Raw genomic sequence first — 23,411 nt, forward strand, 5'->3', positions numbered from 1 at the left:
AATTCAAGTCAAGGAAGTCATAAAGGGCCAAAATGCTTCTTCCAAAAAGTGGAACGTTTCCTTGATTGAGGTGAACAAAAAGGAGCACAAATTCCATTAAAACAAATGGAGGTTAAGAATAAGATGAGCAAAAAGTGAATTTGAATGGCAGATGGCAAAGGGAAATTGTAAACATTTCTTCAAATATATATCAGGAGCAAGAAACCAGCCAGGGAGACAAGACCATTAGGCCTTTGGGTGACAAAGGAACATAAGGATTGCTTAAGGAAGATGGGGAGGTAGCCAAGAAACTGAATTAATTATTTGCATCTGTTTGTACTGTGGAAAATGTGGGGCACGTACCCACACCAGATCCACAGTTTATATAGAAATGGTATCTGAAGAACTGAGTCTGTTAAGCATATTGAGGAATGAATTCTGCTTAGGGAAAATCACCCTGGCTTCTACAAAAGGAAGTCCTGCTTCACCTTCTTCTTGTAGTTCTTGGAGGTGGCTAATTAGCCTATGGAGAAGGGTGATCTGGTAGACATACTTGGCCTTTCACAAGGGTTTTGACTTAAGAACTTCACCAGAGACTCCTGAATAAGCTTAGCAATCATGGGAAAAGAGGAAGGGGCTCCTCTTGTGGATTAAAAATTGGTTAAATAGCTGGAAGTGGAGAGTACAAGTAAATGGACAGTTGCTGCAATGGAGGGAATAAGCACTGGATTTCACAAAGGTTGGTATTGGAACCAGTGCTATTTAATTTGTTCATAAATGGTTTGGAATTGGGTTTGAGCGGTATAGTAGCCAAGTTGGCAGACAATACCAAATTATTCAGGATCCTGAAAATCAAGGCAGATTGTAGAGAACTCTGTTTTATTTATTAGATGCTGTTTTAATTATTGGAATGTTTAATTTTACTGATTGTACTATTTTTATAGGATATTTTGTTTTACTACTGTGAAGTTTTTATGTTGTGAGCTGCCCTGAGCCTGCCTTGGTGGGGAGGGCGGGATATAAATAAAATCAAATAAATAAATAAATTTCTATATTGGGTGAGTGGACAATAACATGCCAAATTAAGTTCACCATGGTTAAGTGTAAAACTGTGCATGTTGGAAAAAATAATTCTTATTTTAAATATATGTTAATGGGGTCTGAACTGACAGAGACTGAGAGGAAAAGATCATAAGGCTGTAGTAGAAGGGTGAATGACCATGTCACCCTGTAGTGCAGCAGCTGTGAAAAAGGCAGATGCTTTGCCAGGAGTTATGAGAGAAGGGATTGAAAATATAATAGCCAATATTGTAATGCCCTTGTTTAAAGCTATGGTTTAGCCTCATCTGGAATACTGTATGTAGTTCTGGTTGCTGTATCACAAAAAGAATATTTGCTGGACAAAGTACAAAGGAAGACAAGTAAGATGACTAGGGGGTTGGAGTACCTTTCCTATGAAGAAAGACTGGTGAGTTTTGGACTTTTCCATCTAGATGAAAGCGGCTGAGGAGAGGCTTGATAGAGGCCTATAAAATTATGACTAGTGTGGAGAAAAGAGAACTTTTTCTTCCCCTTCCATAATACCAGAACATTGAGGTCACCCAATGAAATTGTTGGGAAATAGGTTGAAGTTAAACAATGAACAATTAAACTGTGGAATTCACTGCCAGTGGAGGCAGTGATGACCACAAACACATGTAGCTTTAGGAGGGGGTTAGACAGATTCATGAAGGACTGAAGGGAGCCTCCATCTACAGAGGCTGCAAACATCTGAATACCAGTGCTGAGAGGCAGCAGTAGGGAAGGGCCTCAGACTTTTTGTTGGACGCTCCAGGGCAGCTGGTTGGCTGTTGTGTGTAGCCGTATGCTAGACTAGATGGACTACTAGTATAATCCAGCAGACTGTTCTCATCCAGTACAGAGCTGAATTGCTGAGAGTTGAGGAATCACTTAGGAAGGCTAACCTAGTTAACCAGCTCTGCAGGATACAGTCCCTAGGAAACCTGAGGAGATTTCCTCAAGAATATACTGAGCCAAATAAGCCACTTAGTGTACATTGAATCTGTGATGTTAACCTGAGTTAATTGTGGTGAGAACCTTGGAGTATAATTGAGGCACACATAATGAAGAAACCTTGTGAAGTCTGGATCTGCTCAGTGCTTGGATGGCGAGTGTTCTTGGGGTCCTGTGTAAGCTGTCTTGAGTTCCAGGAAGAAAGTAAGGTGGTGAGGTAAATTAAATAGTTCAAAGATTGGGCCTATGCCACCCCTAGACTAGTCATGGCTTCAGCTGGTCTCTGGATTATCCCACTAGTTCAGCCTCACTGAGACTAGTATGTGTTTTTCATCAGCAAGCAGCCTTATGTTGAAAATGACATAGAATCATAGAGTTGGAAGGGACCTCCATGGTCATCTAGTCCAACCCCCTGCACAATGCAGGAAACCCACAAATACCTACCCCAAATTCACAGGATCTTCATCGCTGTCAGATGGCCATCTAACCTCTGTTTAAAAACCTCCAAGGAAGGAGAGCCCACCACCTCCCGAGGAAGCCTGTTCCACTGAGGAATCACTCTAATGGTCAGGAAGTTCTTCCTAATGTTGAGCGGGAAACTCTTTTGGTTTAATTTCAACCCACTGGTTCTGGTTCTACCTTCTGGGGCCACAGAAAACAATTCCACAACATCTTGTATATGACAGCCCTTCAAGTACTTGAAGATGGTGATCATATCACCTCTCAGCCACCTCCTCTCCAGGCTAAACATCCCCAGCTCCTTCAACCTTTCCTCATAGGACTTGGTCTCCAGACCCCTCACCATCTTCGTCGCCCTTCTCTGGACCCATTCCAGCTTGTCTATAACCTTCTTAAAATGTGGTGCCCAAAACTGAACACAATACTCCAGGTGAGGTCTTACCAGAGCAGAGTAAAGGACAGTTTCAGTTGTGAAACTGTACTACACATGCAGGAGAAATAAAAGCAGCTGACACATCTGCAGACCTTCTAGTGGGTAGTTTTCTTCCTGGAGCATTTGAGAGCATCTTTGCTCTGAGGTTGAAGTCATGTTGAATTGTCTCCAGCATGGTTGACCCATTGGTTGTAGTGTGTTGCACATTCCAGATGTTGGAAATTGCAATGTGTACAAGTTGTATTTTTTTTTCTTTCACTCTGCACTTTAGGAGGGAAGCTGTAAAATGCCTGTTTCACAATGAAACTTGCGCTTCTATGCTGCCCCCAAACAAAAACTCTGGAGGAAATTCAGGGCATTGCAGAAGAAGCAAAATAGCACATTTGAAGCAGCCAAAGATGAAGCAGTTGAATCTGTTAGATGTTACTTTGTTTATATTCATCCTGTTTAAAACAAAATTATTCCAAATATAAAATCTGTGTTGTAAGCCCAGCCTTTTAGTATGTTGAACGTATGAACATGTGAAGTTGTCTTATGCTGAGTCAACCTGTTAGTTCTTCTAGCTCAGTATTTTTTTTCTTTGGACTGGCAGTGGCTTTCCAGGTTCTCAGGCAGAAAAAGTCTTTCCCAGCACTTGCTACCAGAGATCCTTTAACTGAAGATACCAGAGATTCATTCTGAGACCTTTTGCATGCAAAGCAGATGCTTTACCACTGAACCACTGCCCTTTCACATAAGAAGCTGCCTTATTGAGCCAAATGATTGGTTCACCTAGGTCAGCTCAGTTGTTTTGGGCTGCCCTGTGAACTGTCCAGGGTCTCAGGAAGGTCACTTTGCTCAGCATTACAGCTACTTGATTTACATATTCATCTTTAGTCCTGGACTAGTATAAAAATCATTCCTTGTATTCAAAAGTCATTTTCTGGCAGCACCAAATTATCCGGAGAAGCTGCTTAATTGTACTGTAATTTAATGAAGGTCATCTGGCATAATTTTAATGCAAAGTAAAAGCTGTGAAACCAGGAGCCTGGCCAGAAGCATTGTCTGATCTGAGCAATGTTACATGCAATCAGCATCAGAAACTTTTAAACAGTCCTCAAACCTTCATATGGGTAAGAATCATAACAGAGCAGTGGAAATGTTTCATTGTAGTTGAACATCCAGAGTCTTTTTATGAGAGAACAGATGCTGGAGCACTCATGCACACAGCCAGCAAAGTGATGGACTTGTTGGAAGAATTAATTCTAGATATGTTTTTAAAATCACCACCTATCTCTGCAATTCTGTTCAGAAGACAAGAGAGAGAATGAGCTTTTACATCCTGTATTCTATCTCCATGGAGCTGATAACTCCTTCCTCCCCACCCTGCAAGTATGAATTAGATGAACTCTGCATAACCTGGATTCTTGAATGTGCATTGAGGGCTCACCTGCCTGTAACACTGCACTGTATTTCATGTAGATTTGGAGGGAAAGAAATACTAGTACTTCCCTGTTGGTGGTTGCTTTCTTGGAAGTGGAAGGCTCAGGAAAAATATCTAAATTTGCTTCCTGTTGCCAGCAGTCAAAAATCCCTTTTTGTGGACATGAATGAACAAAAGTCTGTGGATCTGTGTATGTTGAGCTGTAGTTGTCTAAGAGCTTTGGCTAACATCATTTTAAAGTACCAAAGGAAATCAGCTGAAAAAGTCAAGTCCGAGTAGAGAGGAACAGTAGTAGAGGAACAGTCTAACAACTGGTATGATATTGGCCTTACCAACAGTGGGCAAGGAGCAGGTGAGGCAGGAGAACCCCACTCCAAGACAATGCAGTTTGGTTGCCTAAGACAAATCAAAAAATCATGTAAATTTTTCTATTGGCCTGTTTGCCCCCTTCAGAGCAGAAGAAATGGCCATATAAACCAGCTGCCACTTGGACCACCATCTCACCACAATATCATTCTCCCAAGTGGATCTTCATTGGGTGATGAGTGCCAGTGTTCCCTAGATGAGTTCCAGGGTTTCATGTTGAACATTAGACAAGAGCAAGTTACTCTGGCTAAACTATTCTGTTTCCCCCTCTCACCATAAGTTTCACACATAACATTCAGCCACCCAGCTGGCGTGAAGACAGAAATAACATTAAAAGCAAGGATTGCAATGAATTCTCAAGCAGTTAAGTGAACCCAGTTTCAGAACAGAAATGGCAAGACATACGTACCAGCAGACTAAAAGCTGGCCTGTCCATTGGTCCAACTTCTACTTAATATTTCTACAGCCATTTTTTCAGAGCTCAGCAGAAAGATTATGTTTTGATGGCCCACGGTAAGGATGATTCCAGAGCAGCCCTACTGCTTTATAAAGGTTATGTCTATCTGTCTATCTAGGACTGCTCATACGGTTATCATCTTAAGAAGTTAGAACCAAAAACTATCTTTAAAGACCTTACCCAGTAGTATCAAAGATTTCAGGTTTTCACGGCTGGTAACATCATTAGGGTTTGTAGAATCTTTCGGGCTCAAGTGCCATGCTCTACTGGAGAAAGTTTTCCTTCCAGACGTTTCGTTCTCAGCTGCGGAGAACATCCTAAATGGCGTTGCAGCCAGAGCAGGCACTCTGACCTTCTTGGCTGCTGTGCATTGAGTGGGGCCACGGCTGCTGGAGACCTGCTATTTCTAGGCTGGAGGGGGTGTGGTGAAAGGGCAATTGGTTTGTGGATGTGCCCATTGTTTGGTGGGGCTTCCTGGAAGGGTAGTATAAGGAAACTGGCTGTTGAATGTGACCATTGTTCTGTGTTAATTGCTGGGAGGGTTGGAAGGGGTGTGAAGATAAGGAAGATGGTTGTTACTATGCTGATTGTTCTGTGGAATGTGCTGGTTGTTCTATGACTTTCTGCAATTTATACTCTGTAGGGTGTTTTGTAGAGCTGGGTACCAAGATTGGTGGATGAAAATGCCTTCTTCCTTTCTGTTAAAATTGTGCTGGTGTTTGTAAATCTCAATAGCTTCTCTGTTCAGGCGGGTATGATAATGTGAGACCGTAGAAAGGACTTCAGTTCTTTCAAAGTGGATGACGTGGTCTCCTTGAAGTGCATGTTCAGCTACAGCTGATTTTTCTGGCTGAAACAAGCGACAGTGTCTCTTGTGTTCGGTGAGGCGGGTGTTGATACTGCGTTGGGTAGTGCCAATGTAGACTGCACCACAGGAGCAGGGTATTTTGTAGACTCCAGGGGTAGAAAGTGGATCTCTCATATCTTTGGCCAAGCGCAGCATCTGGCGGATCTGTTGTGTGGGCTTGAAGACTGTATCAACATTGTGGCGTTTGAGAATTTTGCCAATGCGGTCGGTGACAGATTTTATGTAGGGCAGGAAGGCTGTACCTACATTTGTGTGTGGCTTGGGATTTGGTGCGAATGGTCTCCTGGGATGGAGGGCTCTTCTAATTTCTTGTTGGGAGTATCCATTGGCCTGCAGTGACTGGTTGAGGTGGTGTAGTTCCTGCTGGAGTTGGCTTGGTTCACAGATGCATGATGCACAGTGGATGAGAGTTTTTACAACTGTACGTTTTTGGCGAGGATGATTATTGGAATTCTTATTTAGATAGCGATCGGTGTGTGTGGGTTTCCTGAATACAGTGTGGCCGAGTATTCCGTCATCTTTCCTGGTAATGAAGACGTCAAGAAAGGCAAGTTGACCATTGTTTTCTTTCTCCACGGTGAATTGGATATGAGGATGGACTGAATTCAGATGAAGAAGAAAGTTATTCAAAGCAGCCTCTCCATGACTCCAGATGGCAAAAACATCCACATATGGGAGCCAGCAACGTGGTTTTAGGAGGTCAGATCTTAGTGCTGTATCTTCGAAGGTTTCCATGTAAAAGTTAGCGATGACAGCGCTAAGGGGGCTCCCCATGGCAACTCCATCGATCTGTTCATAAAAGTTATTGTTCCATTGGAAGTAGGTAGTGATGAGCATGTGGTGGAATAGGGCAGTGATGTCATCAGGAAAGATGTGTTGTAGTTGAACAAGGGTTTCTTTGATGGGAACCATGGTGAACGAGACGACATCGAAGCTTACTAAAAGATCGCTGGGTTGGAGTTTTAGGGATTTTATTTTTTCCAAAAAATGTGATGAGTCCCTGATGTAAGAGGTAGTGTTGCCCACAAGGGGTTGAAGAAGGCCGGTCAAGTGTTTGGCTATGGGGTACGTAGGTGAGCCAATGGCGTTGACTATCGGTCGAAGAGGAACATTAGGTTTGTGGATCTTAGGGAGGCCATACAGTCTGGGGGGCAGAGCTTCAGACTTTCTGAGCAGGCGTTGATCCTCAATCGGTATTGAAGAGCCTTTGATGAACAGATTTGTTTTCCGAAGTATTCTTGTGGTGGGATCACAGCGAAGTCTCCTGTATGTATCTGGCTTGAGAAGGTCCTGAATTTTATTATGGTAGTCTTCTGTATTGAGAATAACTGGCGTTCCCCTTATCCGCTGCAAGAACCAGTATGTCCTTGTCAGTGTTGAGGGTTTTCAGAGCTGATCTTTCTGCATGGGTGAGGTTGCTTTTTGGAGGTTTAGCGTGTTGTAAGATTCTTGATGATTCTCTTCTTATTTCTTCTGTAATGTGTCGTGGGAGGTTGCGGATACTGGCTTCAATGTTTGCGATAATGTCTTCTGTAGGAATTCTGGAAGGGGTGATGGCGAAGTTCCCTCCTTTGGAGAGCACAGAGATTTCAGCTGTTGTCAGTTGTCGTTTGGACAGGTTGACGACTGTGCGTTGGGCGTCCAGTGTAGGAGAGGGTTGCTTGGTTCTGGAGATGTTGTTATACTTTCATTTTTGTCGCTCAGTAGCCAGACCCATGGTGGATATATGAGAAGTGTGAGTGATGCGGTCAACAAGGTCCCAGTCATTTTTCTGTAGTTTGTTGCTGAGTTCAAGGTGAATGAGAAGAAGTTGGCGGTCGTTGAGGGCTAGATCCCGCCGGGTTTGGTGTATTCTGTCCCGTAGGAGGGCTCTTTCCATACGGTTATAGATGCGGTGAGCAGATGGAGTACTGAAGTGGCGTTTTTGCTGTAGAAAGCGGGGAGTGATCTCTGTATCTCGACAGCAGAGCAGAAAGGTGAGTGAGCAGAGGAGTTGGGCTTTTCTCTTGCGAAGTGTCTCCAGCCGTCGGATCAGGTGGTAGGATTCCTCCCCGTAGAGGCGTGTTATCAAAGATTTCAGGTTTTCACGGCTGGTAACATCATTAGGGTTGGCATTGGCAAAATTCTCAAACGCCACAATGTTGACACAGTCTTCAAGCCCACACAACAGATCCGCCACATGCTGCGCTCGGCCAAAGATATGAGAGATCCACTTTCTACCCCTGGAGTCTACAAAATACCCTGCTCCTGTGGTGCAGTCTACATTGGCACTACCCAACGCAGTATCAACACCCGCCTCACTGAACACAAGAGACACTGTCGCTTGTTTCAGTCAGAAAAATCAGCTGTAGCTGAACATGCACTTCAAGAAGGAGACCACGTCATCCACTTTGAAAGAACTGAAGTCCTTTCTACGGTCTCACATTATCATACCCGCCTGAACAGAGAAGCTATTGAGATTTACAAACACCAGCACAATTTTAACAGAAAGGAAGAAGGCATTTTCATCCACCAATCTTGGTACCCAGCTCTGCAAAACACCCTACAGAGTATAAATTGCAGAAAGTCACAGAACAACCAGCACATTCCACAGAACAATCAGCATAGTCAACAACCATCTTCCTTATCTTCACACCCCTTCCAACCCTCCCAGCAATTAACACAGAACAATGGTCACATTCAACAGCCAGTTTCCTTATACTACCCTTCCAGGAAGCCCCACCAAACAATGGGCACATCCACAAACCAATTGCCCTTTCACCACACCCCCTCCAGCCTAGAAATAGCAGGTCTCCAGCAGCCGTGGCCCCACTCAATGCACAGCAGTCAAGAAGGTCAGAGCGCCTGCTCTGGCTGCAACGCCACTGAGGATGTTCTCCGCAGCTGAGAACGAAACGTCTGGAAGGAAAACTTTCTCCAGTAGAGCATGGCACTTGAGCCCGAAAGATTCTACAAACCCTAATTACCCAGTATTATTTATTTTATATATGATTATTGTGCCTATGAATTTTGCTACTGAGAGGGTGACATGATCATTTGTATCCAATAGTAGCCATGATACCTGGGCTTGCACATTTAGCAATTCCATAAGAAAAACCATGTTGGATCAGGCCAGTGGCCCATCCAATCCAACACTCTGTCACACAATGGCCAAAAAAACAGGTGCCATCACGAGGTCCACCAGTAGGACCAGGACACTAGAAGCCCTCCCACTGTTGCCCCCCCCCAATCACCAAGAATACAGAGCATCACTTGCAGAGAGTTCCATCTATACCTTGTGGCTAATAGCCACTGATGGGCCTCTGTTCCACGTATTTATCCAATCCCCTCTTGAAATTGTCTGTGCTTGTAGCTGCCGCCACCACCTCCTGTGACAGTGAATTCCATGTGTTAATCTCCCTTTGGGTGAAGAAGTACTTCCTTTAATTTAATTTTTAGATTTATACTCCGCCCTATCCCGCAAGCGAGCTCAGGGTGGCTCACAGCAATAAAACGACAGAATTAAAACAATCCTATAAAAACAGACATTACAAAACAGGAGCAGCACAGTAAGCAGTCTTACAGACATAGGCAGTAAACAGCATGGTGCTGATGGCTAGTAGCATAACACTGCACCATAATGGTGAAATGCTGGGGGAAGTGGGTCAAAGGACACCCCTTGGATTAATTAAAAGTCTGGTGGAAGAGCTCCATCTTACAGGCCCTGTGAAACCTTGATAAGTCCCGCGGAGCCTGGATCTCCAGCAGGAGCTCATTCCACCAGGTAGGGGCCCAGATCGTTATGTCCGTTCTAACCCAACTGCTCAGCAATTTCATTGAGTGCCCATGAGTTCTTGTATTGTGAGAAAGGGAGAAAAATACTTCTTTCTCTGCTTTCTCTATCCCATGCATAATATTGTAAACCTCTATTATGTCATCCCTCAGTTGTCGTTTCTCCAAGCTGAAGAGCCCCATGTGCTTTAATATTTCTTCATAGGGAAAGTGTTCCAAACCTTTAATCATTTTAGTTACCCTTTTCTGGACTTTTTCCAATGCTATATCTTTTCTGAGATGTGGTGACCAGAACTGTACACAGTATTCCAAATGAGGCTGCACCATTGATTTATACAGGGGCATTATGATACTGGCTGATTTGTTTTCAGTTCCCTTCCTAATAATCCCCAGCATAGAGTTGGCCTTTTTTTATTGCAGTCGCACACTGTCTCGACATTTTCAGTGAATTATCTACCATGACTCCAAGATCTCTCTCTTGGTCAGTCTCTGCTAGTTCAGATCCCATCAATGTGTATTTATAGTTAGGATTTTTGGCTCCAGTGTGCATTGCTTTGCACTTGGTCATGTTGAACCTCATTTGCCACGTTGACACCCACTCTCCCATCCTCAGCAGATCCTTTTGGAGTGCCTCACAATCCTTCCTGGTTCTCACCACCCTGAACAATTTAGTGTCATCTGCAAATTTAGCCATTTCATTGCTTATTTCCAACTCCAAATCATTAATGAGCAAGTTAAAAAGCATCAGACCCAGTACAGAGCTCTGCAGTATCCCACTGCTTACCACCCTCCACTGTGAAAATTGCCCATTTATACTCACTCTCTGTTTCCTATTAATTACCCAGTTTTTGATCCATGACAGGACTTGTTCTTTAACCCCATGACTGGTGAGCTTACTTAGAAACCTTTGTAGAGGGACTTTATTACAGTTCCATATTTTTAAGTAAAAGGGGTGACTAAATTAGCCCTCAACTTGTTAAATATAGGGCACTCCATTATCACAGGTTACATTTGTCTTCACAACTCAGTGAAGGCTAAAGTAACACAGCAGTTTGGGAGGTGAATTGTAACCACTTCAGCACAACCCCTTGTAGTAAGAGAGCTACATCGATTAATGGAAACATGCCTAAACCATATATGGAAACTATTCACACAAATGACTTGAACCCATTAATCTCTGTCAGCTTGGTTATATCTCAGAAAAGGAAAAGGAAAGGTCCCCTGTGCAAGTACCAGCCGTTTCTGACTCTGGGGTTACGTTGCTTTCACAACGTTTTCACGGCAGATTTTTTACAGGGTGGTTTGCCATTGTCTTCCTCAGTCATCTACACTTTCCCCCCAGCAAGCTGGGTACTCATTTTACCGATCTCGGAAGGATGGAAGGCTGAATCAGCCTCGAGCCGGCTACCTGAAAACCCAGCTTCCACACTGGGAATCGAACTCAGGTCATGAGTAGAGCTTAGGACTGCAAAACTGCAACCTTAACACTCTGCGCCACAGGGCATCTCAGGCAGCCACCCAAATGCACATAAAATTGTAGGCCTCATGGGGAGCCTAAGAAAGACCGTCTTTGGACCAAACTAGGTGGGACTTTTTTTTTTGCTGGTTTGGCCTGGGTTCCCCCAACCCTGACCCTCATTCCCCTCAGTCAGATGGCTGCTATTGGGAACTAATTTCTTGAGTGCCACAGGGGCCCAATTTGGATCACACATGATGGGGGGAGGAGCTTCAGCCTCCCCTCCCCCTGGCCATTTTCCTTACCCAAAATTGTCCAGGGGAAATATCATTTGCTCCATTCCTGTTTGAGTTGGGAAAACTAGGGGGGGGGGGCACAAGGGAGACTGAAGGCACTTCTCTTCCTCCCACCATGGTCCTGATCCTAATTGGGCCTCTGTGGCACATGAGCAATTAGTTCCCAGCAGCTGTCATCTGATAAAGATAAATGAGAGTTAAAAAAAAATTAACATCTAGTTTGGTCCCCAGATTTGAGAGGCCAGCCCTTTGAGGTTGCAATAATGTTACCATTCCAAAATTGCACTTTCACAGCTGTGGCTTCACAATTGTTAAAAACTGCACAAGGAACATTTTCATGTTCCTCATCATATCTTTTGTGGGAACGGCATGCCACATTTTTCAGATGACCTATGTGGTGTGAGGTGCTCATAGGTGGTTTCTTTAACCCGTCTCCCCACCTGACCCGAGAACTGTATAGCCATGCTTTGTATCACAGAGAAGTTTGAAGCTCCTTGACTAGCTTTTGTTTGGATCTCTTGTTCCTGGTATGTGTGGGGTTAAGCATCTGAGTAGCTTCCTGGAAGAAAGGTGGCAGTCAGGTACTCAGGTGTTAACTTGCAAGCCTTCTCAGCCATGTCAGTCAGTCACTGAGGAGCCAGATCAGCCGCTGTTCTGGGGTAGAGATTACCAAGCTTAATGATGAGCAGCTCTAAGCTGCAGCTGATGCCAGACCCTTCCCCCTTTCCACCTAATTAGCCTCATTAATGAGCTCTTCTGCTCTCCATAGAGAGGGTGTCCTCCCTGGAATAGAGGCAAAAATACCTCTCCCAGGTAGATGTGCTGAAACCTTTAATTATGGCCTGCATCTGCAAAGCCCCTCATGGCTGTGATGAGGAGGTGGATGGGTGAGGGCGTTTTAACTTGAATGGTGCTTGTTTACGATGGCCATTACATGAATTGTTAACTTTAAAAATACCTCTAAATCTTCTTAAGAGAGTGACATTAAGGCATATGTGTGTGAGAGAGATCAGGTCCTAAAATATTATCCAGCATTTAAATAATATGGCTGTGAGCATATGTGTAATGGGAGTCTGTGGCTCAGTGGAAAGTGTATTACAGTTAAAAAAAATTGCACGTTTAGTGGCACGTTTTATTGCCTTGTTTAGAATATATGTGATCAATTTTCCAGCAGGTTTTTTTTTTTAAATTAAAGCAGTTGTTAGTACTCTAGCTTTGTGGTAGTGAAATGTCCTTTTAGATTTCTGTCTGTAAAACAAATAGAATAATCTACGTGATCCACAGTAGCCTTGTTCAGACAAAGCATCGTTTGCAGTGGAACAAAGTTATTTGCTCATCAAAAAGGACTTGAACAGAAGCTAAATTGCTCTGGGAAGCTTGACTTGGTTGTTGGAGGAAAAATACTGATACCAGACTCACTTTGTTACTGGACTGTGAGCTACTTAAAAAATGTTCTTGTTCATAATTCAAAGATGTGCAGTCCCTGCAGAGAGGATTCTGCTTTGATAGGGTCAGAGTATTCACCAAGCGCCGCCCCCCCTCGTCTTACTGAACTGAATGACCGATGTGGCTTTTAATTTGTTCTTCATCTACATTTCTGGCTTCCTGAGTCTCAGGGGTGTGTGTCAATACTTGACAAGCAAGAGATGCAGGGTTGAGGGAGTCATTAAAATCAGATATCTGTGAAATATGTTTAAAACCTTCACCCCCCCCCCCCCTTTCTGATTTAGACCTATCGAATAAAAGCCAAGGCAAGTAACAATGTTTTGTAGACTTTCGGGTGGATGCTAGGTTTTTTTCCCCCTTCCCCATATTTCTGAGAAAAGGGAATTCCACAGCTGTGGGCTGTTGCCAAGAGAGGGTGTGTCTGTGTGTATTTGTGTGTATTTGTTTCGTAGATTTGGCACAAGGATGGTGTGATCAGGAGGGCTCTCAGAGACATGACCAAAAATATTGAAACAAGCCAAATTTAGCAGGTGTTGGAGGAACACACAAGGAGCTGTTCTGCGTGTTGTGGGTTCCTTTTCTACCATGTGTGTGTGGGGGGAGGGTGTTCTGGAAAAAAGAAGCCCAGCCAGTTCTGTAATGGTAGCTTTAGCACAAGTTTTGATATCAGTGAGGAGTGTAATTCTGGTGCAGGTAAGCATGACTTCACAGGATAGGAAGCATCATTGCGTGCATTTGTGTTTTGAGGGGAGCGTCTCAGTGCCTTTTGGCCCTCTGACTAGTTGCCCATCTGCTCTCTGTCAGAATGCGTTAGGAGTGCATTTGAACTCGTGCCCTAGAGTTTCAGCACTGAGCTGGTCATGTGTTTGTCTCCACGACAACTCAAGGAGATGTGTAAACGGCCGTGCTCTGAGCCAGATGCTTCTCTGTTCATGTGATCTAACTAGATGGGAGCTTCCCCCCCTCCCTCATTGTGATGAAGCTCATTGATGTTGCCCTGTTTCCATGGCTAAAGCATGTGAGGAAGCTGTCATTTTTTGCAAGGGGGGGAATCACATGACTGAGCTATATATAAACATCCTTGCAGCAAAACATCCCTTCCTGTGCTGTGCACAAGTGCCAGTAGAGGTTGTCCCCTTCAAAAACTCCAGAAATCACCCTGTGAAGTTCTGGCAAAGGGGAGCCTCTTAGAAGTTGAGATCTGGACTCGGGAAATGTCTAGGATTCTTTTGTTGCTTTTTGTTTTACAGTGGGAGGATGATAAAGTATGTGAATTTATTTATTTTTGTCACTTAACAAGATGGTAGAAGTCACACTTTGTTTTAGAGAGCAGAAGTTGGGGCACAAACTCTCTTTGGCTTCCTCCTGACACTCTTCTTTGGTGGGTATAAGAGGAGGAGAAAAACAGCTGAAGTCTTGCATAGCTCTCTCCCTCACCCTTTCCCATTTATTCCTAGGCAGCTGTGGACTCTGATCACTGTTGTTCTCTCTTTGTCTTTCCTTTGTGGTTTGGGTGGCTCAACTGTACGTTGTTTCTCTCCTCCCCCACCCCCCCTCAGCTCAAGACAGGTTTTGCTTCAGCAAAGTGTGAGAATTTCTGCTGTAGAAGGATGCTGTTCTTTTGACACTGGTCCAGTGACCCCAGCTGCTCTCGTGTGAATAAGATACCCATCATAAATACATTGCATTTCATTGGATAATTAGGTTTCCTTGGAGACCATTACACCGCAAGAGCAGAGAAATGTGACCTTTTCCCAGCTACCTTCCGTCGCCACCTTTGATTAACCCTCCTGGAGGACCTAATAGCTCCAGCTTCTGAGCCTGCCCTCATCCCCAGCCCGTTTTCTCCTGTGAGGCTGCATGTCTCATTGCATACTCAATTAGCAAATGGGATTTTCTAGTCCAAGGATGGCTGCCTTGCCCAACTGCCAAAGCAGATTATTACCTCTGCCATAGCACTTCGCAGTGAACATGAGGAGAAAAGAATTCAGAAGTGTCAGTTATAGGGGGAGACCCATGCCGACACAGAAGTTTTAATGTTTGATTGTGAGAGTAGCTCATCAGCAGCTCTGCCAATACAGAGGGTGTGAACGCTTTTGAGACTGGTGGGTTATACAAAGCAGTGTTGTGTTTGTTGGGCTTTCCATAGTAATGATATAGGCTGCCCAGTGCAATGGGGTTGGTTTGGATGGCTCCTGGTAGCCCTTTCAGCTCCTCAGCTTGAGAATGCTTGCAAAGAGCAAAGAGGCTGAAGTAGCCTTAGATTTCAAAAATCAGTCTCACGTTGTGGACTTAAACCATTAAATAAAATATTCACTCAAAATAGTTGAAGCATAAAGGAGATGGGGGTCTGTTGGGCCTAATTAAGCACAAGGGCCATTTATTCTTGATGGGTTTCTCTTCTGGCCTCTGGTAGTTGAGGCTTTTTGCGTAGCAGAAATCCTTCAAGTCAATGCCTCCTCTGCAGATTCATTTTCTTCCTCTTAATAGACTTTGTATGCAAAATTTATAATCCAGTCTGATATAAGCAGATACAGCTACATAAATCTCTGCAATAGCCATTCCTGGCCTTATACCCTGTTGTGTCCTTAACTGTCTCAGAGACTTTTCCTGTGCATGTAAAAGTTTCATTGTGGCTTTAGTATACCTAAAGGTGCTTTATGAGCACAAAGCATTTAGAAATGTTTGTAGAATTCTGCTCTGGAATGGGCAGCAGGGGAGAGATAAAAGGGAGTATCTCCTGTCTTCCAGCAATAGTGACATGGAAAATAGTCGCCTATGCAAATTGCACTGTGAATCTGGTTATTTTTCATCAGATGCAAAGTAGTAAGCATCTTGTTTTTGCTGCTGCTTTATTGTCTTAACTGGCAGCAACCTTAGAAATGAGGAAATTGTCAGCCAGAGCAAAACCTGTGTCAATGAAGTTCTCCCCCTCCCCTCTGAATTCATCTCCCAGTGGTGGTGGCTGCTTTTGCCTACCTTGTTAGTTCAGCATCAGATTCCTGATTATCTGTTATGTTGTCCTTATCACCATCAGACTAAAAGACGTCCCTTAATTCTCTTCACAGGCTAAGTTATGGGGGGTGCTGGCCGTGTTGCCCTACAGGTTGGGTCATTCGTGTGTGTTTATTTTGAGATAGCAGGGATCCCTGTTGTCACTGTGGTTGTACCTAGAAGATGGGACCAAGGGGACAGCTTATGCTAAAATGGTGGCATCTTCTATTATTTGCCACCCAAATTCTTGATCAGCTGCATGCTCTGCCGACATCGATAGAATGCATTATTGATTTGTGGTATATTTAGCATCCATTTATTCCAAATACCTAGTCATATTATGCTCCTTTACATTTGCGTGTGCAAGACATACAGACCCTTTTGCAAGCTGGTGTACAGTTTATCCACTAGTGCCAAGGCCACCCGTTTTTCTCCGAACCACCACCATCAGTATCCCCTTTTGTATGGGGTTGCCTGTTTCTCTGCCCACCCTCCACCCCTGAAAAGGTCAGAGTTGCTTAGCTGGAGAAACCTTCACAGGTTCTCACTGGCCAAAGCCATAGTTCCATGACACCAGCTTGCAGTACAATGCATCTTAGAAGGGGGTTTGGATGTAGGAGATGCTGCTGTTCAGCTGGGTTGGGAGGATGAATGGCACTGCCAGGATTTAAACTGCGGTTCACTGCTTGACCCTGGTGACTGGAAATCTGTAACATAATCCACCTGCAGCAGAGAAGAGCCAAGAGGAGTAATAGAGGGATAAAGATGTTTCTGCTTGAAAGAAGTAAACATTTCCTGGTTGGGCTTCTCTGCGGTGGTAGAGGTGGGGGGAGGTGAGAGGAAGGGGAATAATTTAGAGTTACAGGATCAGTAGTCCCCTGCAATATTCCAAAACCAGATCACAAAAAGGGAGGAGGGATGGTGGATGTGCTGCCTGCTTGCCTGGCAAGGAGTCTGGCCCCCTTCTGATGAAAAAGTTCTGGATGTATTTTTTATTAGAGCATGAAAAGGCCTCCACATTAATTTTACATCAACATAATTTTATTGCTCCTTATTACTGCCACTTTTGAAATGTCATAACTGTATTTACTTGCTATGCAGCAAATTTGTAGATTTAAGTGTGTTTGGGGGGGTGAGGGCTGGGTACCCCTCTGGCAGATGTGTAGACAACTTCCTCATTAACATAACTCATTACAATGGATAAAAGTAGACAGCCATAACAGTCTTACATTTTCCTCCCAATGATGCAAAAAGAGGTGTGTTTTGCTGCATTTAAAAGATGAAAGTCTCTCTTTGAGTTCCCTGAGCAGGGATTCCAATTTGCTCTGGCCCACTGAATGAAAACGCCAAAGTGTTCCTGTCACTATGTGTGCCCAGGGGCATTTGTGAGCAAGCTGGGATCAGGGCTTCATTTGTGCCAGGGCTTAGCTTAGAAATCTGCCAGTGCTCTGAAGCATGTGATCTAGAGTGCTTCTGAGCATACACACAAGACTTTTCCTCTGTCTGTGAGGAACCCCCATCATTAGCCCCCACACACAGCTGAAGCAGATGGAAGAACTTCCAGATAAGAAGTGCTGTCTTTCTTTCCTTTATTAGCTTCCATGACCAAAGATCTTAAGCTCAACTAGGATATATCAGTTATCGAAACATATATGGATATACAACATTACTCACAATATTCACAGAATTCAAAAATTACAGTCAAAATAATCAAATCTAAAAGTGAATAAAATATTAAAACATGGTGGCTCCATGGCTCAGGGATGGTGGCTCAGTTATAGAGCATCTGCTTGGTAAGCAGAAGGTCTCAGGTTCAGTCTCCAGCATCTCCAACTAAAAAGGGTCCAGGCAAGTCAGCATGAAAAACCTCAGCTTGAGACCCTAGAGAGCTGCTGCCAGTCTGAGTAGACAATACTGACTTCGATGGACCGAGGGTCTGATTCAGTATGTCAGCTTCATATGCTCAAACCTATCATTCAACTAAAATCATCATGTTTGTCAAATATATACCAGATTCTATTACAATCAGATCAATCCAGATTTTTGCCATTTTACAGATAAAATTATCGTTAAAAATTTTGTAACAAAATAGGTGGTTTCTCTTCAAATCGCATAAAGAAGTGCTGTCTTCCAGGAGCCCAACATTTCAATTTTAAACTCAAGGCAACAACTGGAAGATTGCTTCATTGGCCCATAAGACCAGTCTTCATTCAGTGTGTGTGGAAGAACTGGCCCTTGTCTCTTACCCAATCAAGTGTGCTGTTTGTTGCAGGAAGATCCCTGAGGAGGCTTGACTCTTCATCGTGGTTGCCATAATGATTAATTTGGGACCCTGCTGATTATGCTTACTTGAGAACATTTGGCAACGTAGACACTCAGTCTCTGCTCTGGCTTTTTTTTTTCCAGGAGGAGCCTATAACATTCTGCGAAGAAACATTTGTCTCCCACCGGTCAGCCACCATGCGGCAGTTCCTGCAGAATGCCATCCAGCTGCAGCTCTTCAAGCAGGTATTGCAGGTGGTTGAGGGAAGCGTGATGCCCATCCCCCCCGCCCCCCATCCTCCTCACCCTGCCTTTGAGCTCTGTGATCTATACTGGGCCACATCTTCTGAAAAACTGCCGGTTGCTTTGTTCCCTAATTAGTGTAATTTATGGGCCAAAATGGGATTCCTTCCACATTAATTTTCCCAGCCTAACTGATAATCCATTTTTAACAGCCTTCTGTTTTCTGTAATATTAAACTTAACATGCTCTCCCTGGTACACTGCCTCTGGGTCATCATTACAAATGGCCTCTGGTTTTATAGAGCTGGTGTGACGTTGTGGATAGAGTGCCTTACTTGGATTCTGGGAGGCCTAGTTTTGAATCCCTGCTTCTACCATGGAAGCTTGCTGGGTGAGCCTGGGCTCGTTATGTGCTGTCAGCTAGACCTATCTCACAAGGTGGTGGTTGTACTAAGAAAGTGGAAGAGAGGAGAATGATGTTCTAAACTGCTTCAAATCCCAGTTGGGGAGAAAAGCAGGATCAATAATGAGTACACATAAATACATACATACAGGCCTCAGATTCAGTGGGAGCTCACAGGAGCGTAGCTCCTTTACCTTTCTGAGAGTTCCACCTCCTCCTTCTGAGAGTTCCATCTCCTTGTCCTTTGAATAGTATGTGCAGCTGCATAACAATCCCTGGATGAGCTCACCACCTATTTTTCTGCAAAATGACTGCTGCATATATACATGTATTTGGGTAAGGGCTGTGACTCAACGGTACAGCATCTGTTTTTGCATGCCCTGGGCCCTGGTTCAACTTCACTGTCTGCAGCTGAGAGATTTTCAGTGGTTGGGGAAGAAGACTTTTCTTTGCCTGAGATCCTAAAGAATGGTTGCCAGTCCTAGAGTGCAGTCCAGGCATGATGCAGTGGTATAGGGCAGCTCAATATGTCCATTTGTTCATATGGGGGCTCCCATCAGTGGCCTTCAGCTAGCTTTTTCTTTCTGTGAATGAAAGACTGTTTCCTTGCTTGAGGCATCTTGTTCCCTTAGGGGGAGCTCTTTAGTGTGTTGAAATATTGGGGGGAAGCATTCATCAGTGTTACAGAACAGCACAAATGAGCTTTTCTTGGTCTCTTTCCTTTGCTGCAGTTTATTGATGGTCGTCTTGATCTTCTCAATTCTGGAGAAGGTTTCAGCGATGTCTTTGAGGAAGAGATAAACATGAGTGAATATGCTGGTATGCATCCCCTCAAGTTAGTTGGTTTCATTTAGAAACTGAGAGCCAAGGAGCCAGCCCTTGGAATAAGGCTGGTGTGGGATGTCAGATTTCAAACACAGGGTTCTTCTTGGCCTCTCTTGTTGATGTAAAGGCACTGGTGTTGTAGTGGGGAGGGGGCTGACCTGAAACAGCAGATTTTCAGTTCCAAAATGGGGAGTCGGTTGGGGAGGACTGAACAGGAGCAGATACAGAATTCAATGGCAGATGTTCATGGCCAGAGAAGTTTCAAATTGCATGAAGCTCAACACCCTTAGATTAAGCCATAGCTGTATCTCTTAGTGTAGTGTTATTAGGACCTCTCTGGTGCTTTTTAGGTAGAAACCAAGGGGGAAAACTGACAATACTTATTTTGTCCACAAAACTGAAAAGTGTTTTTGAAAACACATGAGTTATAGATTCTGTAGAAGCCAGAATAAATAATGTCACTTTGTGGCTGGAAGACACATTATTGTGTTCCCCCACCCCCACCCCCTTATACTTTCAGATTTTGTCTCTTGTGGGTCTTGCTTTGTGGGGATCTTGAACTGTCTGGTGTGGTGGCTTTGGCAACTGTCCAAGATGGTGTGCTGGCAGGTGGCTCTCAGATTCTGGGGTGCTGCCCTCTGGCTTCTGGAGCCAAGCCAAGAGTTCTGTGTTAGATCATCTCAGAGAAGGGGCGGCCTCCATATGTAACAGTTGGGAGGGGTAAGATGGGCACAAAGAAAACTCCAGAGCAACTTGCCACATTTAAATGCTCCTGCTAGCTATATTTAAATAAAGAAGAAACTGCTATCTCATGAATTTTCCTAGTGTTTGTAAAGAGGCTGGAGTAGATGCTGTTAATGACTAGGCTGAGAGCCAGTTTGGTGTAGTGGTTAAGTGTGCAGACTCTTATCTGGGAGAACCGGGTTTGATTCCCCACTCCTCCACCTACAGCTACTGGAATGGCCTTGGATTAGCCATAGCTATCACAGGAGTTGTCCTTGAAAGGGCAACTGCTATGAGAGCCCTCTCAGCCTCACCCACCTCATATGGTGTCTGTTGTGGGGGAAGAAGATATAGGAGATTGTAAGCCCCTCTGAGTCTCTGATTCAGAGAGAAATGCGGGGTATAAATCTGCAGTCTTCTTCTTCTTTGGGAGCTGCTGCTAGGTTGATTGAGGTTCTCACCTTTTTGCTGTCTCCTTGTGTCAGGTAGTGACAACCTCTACCATCAATGGCTGTCGACAGTCAGGGTAAGTCTCCTCTGCTGCTTGATGGTTCCTTTTGTTTGGCTCCTCTGCAGTTTTTGGTGTCACTTTGCAATGGCAACAGCACACAAATCCCAGTTCCTGTTGAATAACCCATTTGAAACTCCGCTGTTGTTCCAATGCGCAGTCAGTGATTTTCTCTCTATGAGGACACTGGACACAATTTTGTGTGTGAGTGAGTATGTGCATGTGTGAAAGAGAAAGAATCACCAAGCATCTTACAGCCTTGGGATTGGTTTAATTGACACAAATTAACTATGCCATATGATAAATATTTGTGAATAACATACCATAAATAGTTCCCATGAGCTGATGGTAAATGATCCTTCCCTCTCAATACTTGATGTATTCAAAATAATAATTGAAATGAGTTAATTTAGCAGCAGCAACTTTTAACAATCGGAGCCACCAGCTTCTTCAAGTAGAGCTTCTGTAGTGGAGAGTTGACATTCAACGATCCTTGATTACTAGAGGTTCTCAGAGAGAAATAAAAGAAGACCCCCAAAAATATCATGCCTACTATCCTGATGTTACCACAGAATGCCAAATAATGTTCCGAGACAGGGAGAAAGAGAATACTATGAATTAATAAAAAAAAAATGCCAGGGCTCACATGCAAAACCATTTGTAATAAGATTTTCTAGAATCTCTCTCTCTTTTTCTGTTAATTGCTTTCAAAAGATTGCCATGTCTGGATCAGCTTCTTTTCTCGGTACATGTAGTGGGAGAGGTGCTTATCCATCTTTAGTGTACAGTGAGCTTTATTTATTAAAATAATGCATTATGTAGCCAAAGTCAACAGTGTGCTGCAGAATAAATAAAACACTAACTGGACTGCTCGATTATTCTTTCTGACATATCAGAGCCCTGCATGCCTTTCTGGCTGGGTCCTTCTGGAATTACCTGGAGGTGGATTTTGCCTCTTCTCTGTCCTGCCTTCATTCGCCTCCTGACCACAGCTAGGCGGTGGTGTAAGGAAATGCAAAGAAGGCAAGGAGGGCCTCCAGAAGCCATTTCAGCCCTGTGCATGCACCATGCCTTTTCCTGAAAACATAAATGTCTGTGACTTGGATTGTCACAACCACTGCTCAGGCAATATGGCACCATCTACCATATTGTTTTGGTGTTACTTGAAGCCACATCTTTTGATAGGACCAATTTGGAAATCCAGTTCACATGGATACTTTTTTTTTCTTTTTGACTTACAATGCCAACAGTTCTTTCTTGTTTATCAATGGGTGGGAATCCAGCAGGGGATTTCCATTGATGGAGGGTAGACAGCAGACCTCTGAATGACCCCCATAATATTGCTGGGGTGGGGGGGCCTGCATTTTCTTCTGACGCCCTTCATTCTCTCTGGGGGGATGGGGTTGTCTTCTGTCTGCCAGAAGCAGCATTTGAGGGAGGGGTATCTTGAGCTGCAGTGGAATGGGCTGGCAAGAAAGTCACCCTCTGCTGGCAGAAATTATTGTTGGGGCCAAACTATTATTTCCTAATAGAGAGTCTTCAACATGGCAGGTGTGAATTGAACATGCTTAGAATGTATTTGGATTGTTTAGAAAAACACAATGATGGCACAAACTTTAAAAGAAACCCATATTCCTTTAAAAATGTTAAAATATAAAAAGGAAATTCGTGAAACGTATTGTTGGAACAAGGAAGCAGTATCCCTTTGGGTGTGCGGTAGTGGAGGGTGGAGAAGATCAAGTTTATTGCAATCAGATCTAAGAGGTATGATTTCTCTTCCACCTTGTTGCTTTCCTCATGTAGAAAGGAAGTGGTGCCATTTTGAATACAGTGAAGACCAAGGCAAACCCTGCCATGAAGACAGTCTACAAGTTTGTAAGTGTGCATAGTGTTGCAGGGAAGTATATTGGCTATTGGGGGTGGGGATGTTCTTAAATATAGTCTGCATGCACCTCATGATGCTCTTTGAATGAATCAGGTAACTCAAAGGAAATGACAAGCATTTTAAAAGCAACCGAAGAGCCAGATAATTAAATTTTAATATAATTTTTTAATTTGTCAACAACAGTTTGAAATGGTTATCAGTGTACCTGTTACAAAAACATTTGAACAAGAACTCTTTGGATGTGTAAGGAAAATAAAAAAGGTAAAGGTAGTCCCCTGTGTAAGTACCAGTCGTTTCTGACTCTGGGGTGACGTTGCATCACGACGTTTTCAAGGAAGGTGTAAATAGAAGAATTGACATAGTGTGAACAGCACCCCCTGCTGATGCCCTTGCTGTATTGCTCTGGAAAGCTGCTCAGTCGCCAGTAGGGAAAAAATGGGTTGGAGAAATTTCAGAAACAGATCAAATACAGTTCAAACTGCTGTGCCTCTGGTCATGGACCATAATAAACTGAAACTGAGTTCAAACAGCCATGTAACACTGGCACTTCAGAGGATAATTTTCATGTAGAAGAAGAAGATGAAGAAGAAGAAGATATTGGA

General features: G+C 43.8%; 1 protein-coding gene across 12 annotated transcripts in view; it reads left to right on the forward strand.

Moving 5' to 3' along the window:
- DENND1A (DENN domain containing 1A) overlaps window positions 1-23,411 on the forward strand; it is a 373,611-nt gene that overhangs the window by 308,183 nt on the left and 42,017 nt on the right. For all 12 annotated transcript variants that reach the window (XM_060251436.1, XM_060251437.1, XM_060251442.1 and 9 more), the window contains exons 14-17: window positions 18,368-18,469; window positions 19,600-19,687; window positions 20,902-20,942; window positions 22,728-22,799. In XM_060251436.1, the coding sequence (XP_060107419.1) occupies window positions 18,368-18,469; window positions 19,600-19,687; window positions 20,902-20,942; window positions 22,728-22,799 (303 nt within the window). The remainder of the gene's footprint in view (window positions 1-18,367; window positions 18,470-19,599; window positions 19,688-20,901; window positions 20,943-22,727; window positions 22,800-23,411) is intronic.

The sequence above is a fragment of the Heteronotia binoei genome, chromosome 12, assembly GCF_032191835.1.
Source record: "Heteronotia binoei isolate CCM8104 ecotype False Entrance Well chromosome 12, APGP_CSIRO_Hbin_v1, whole genome shotgun sequence".
NCBI lineage: Eukaryota > Metazoa > Chordata > Lepidosauria > Squamata > Gekkonidae > Heteronotia > Heteronotia binoei.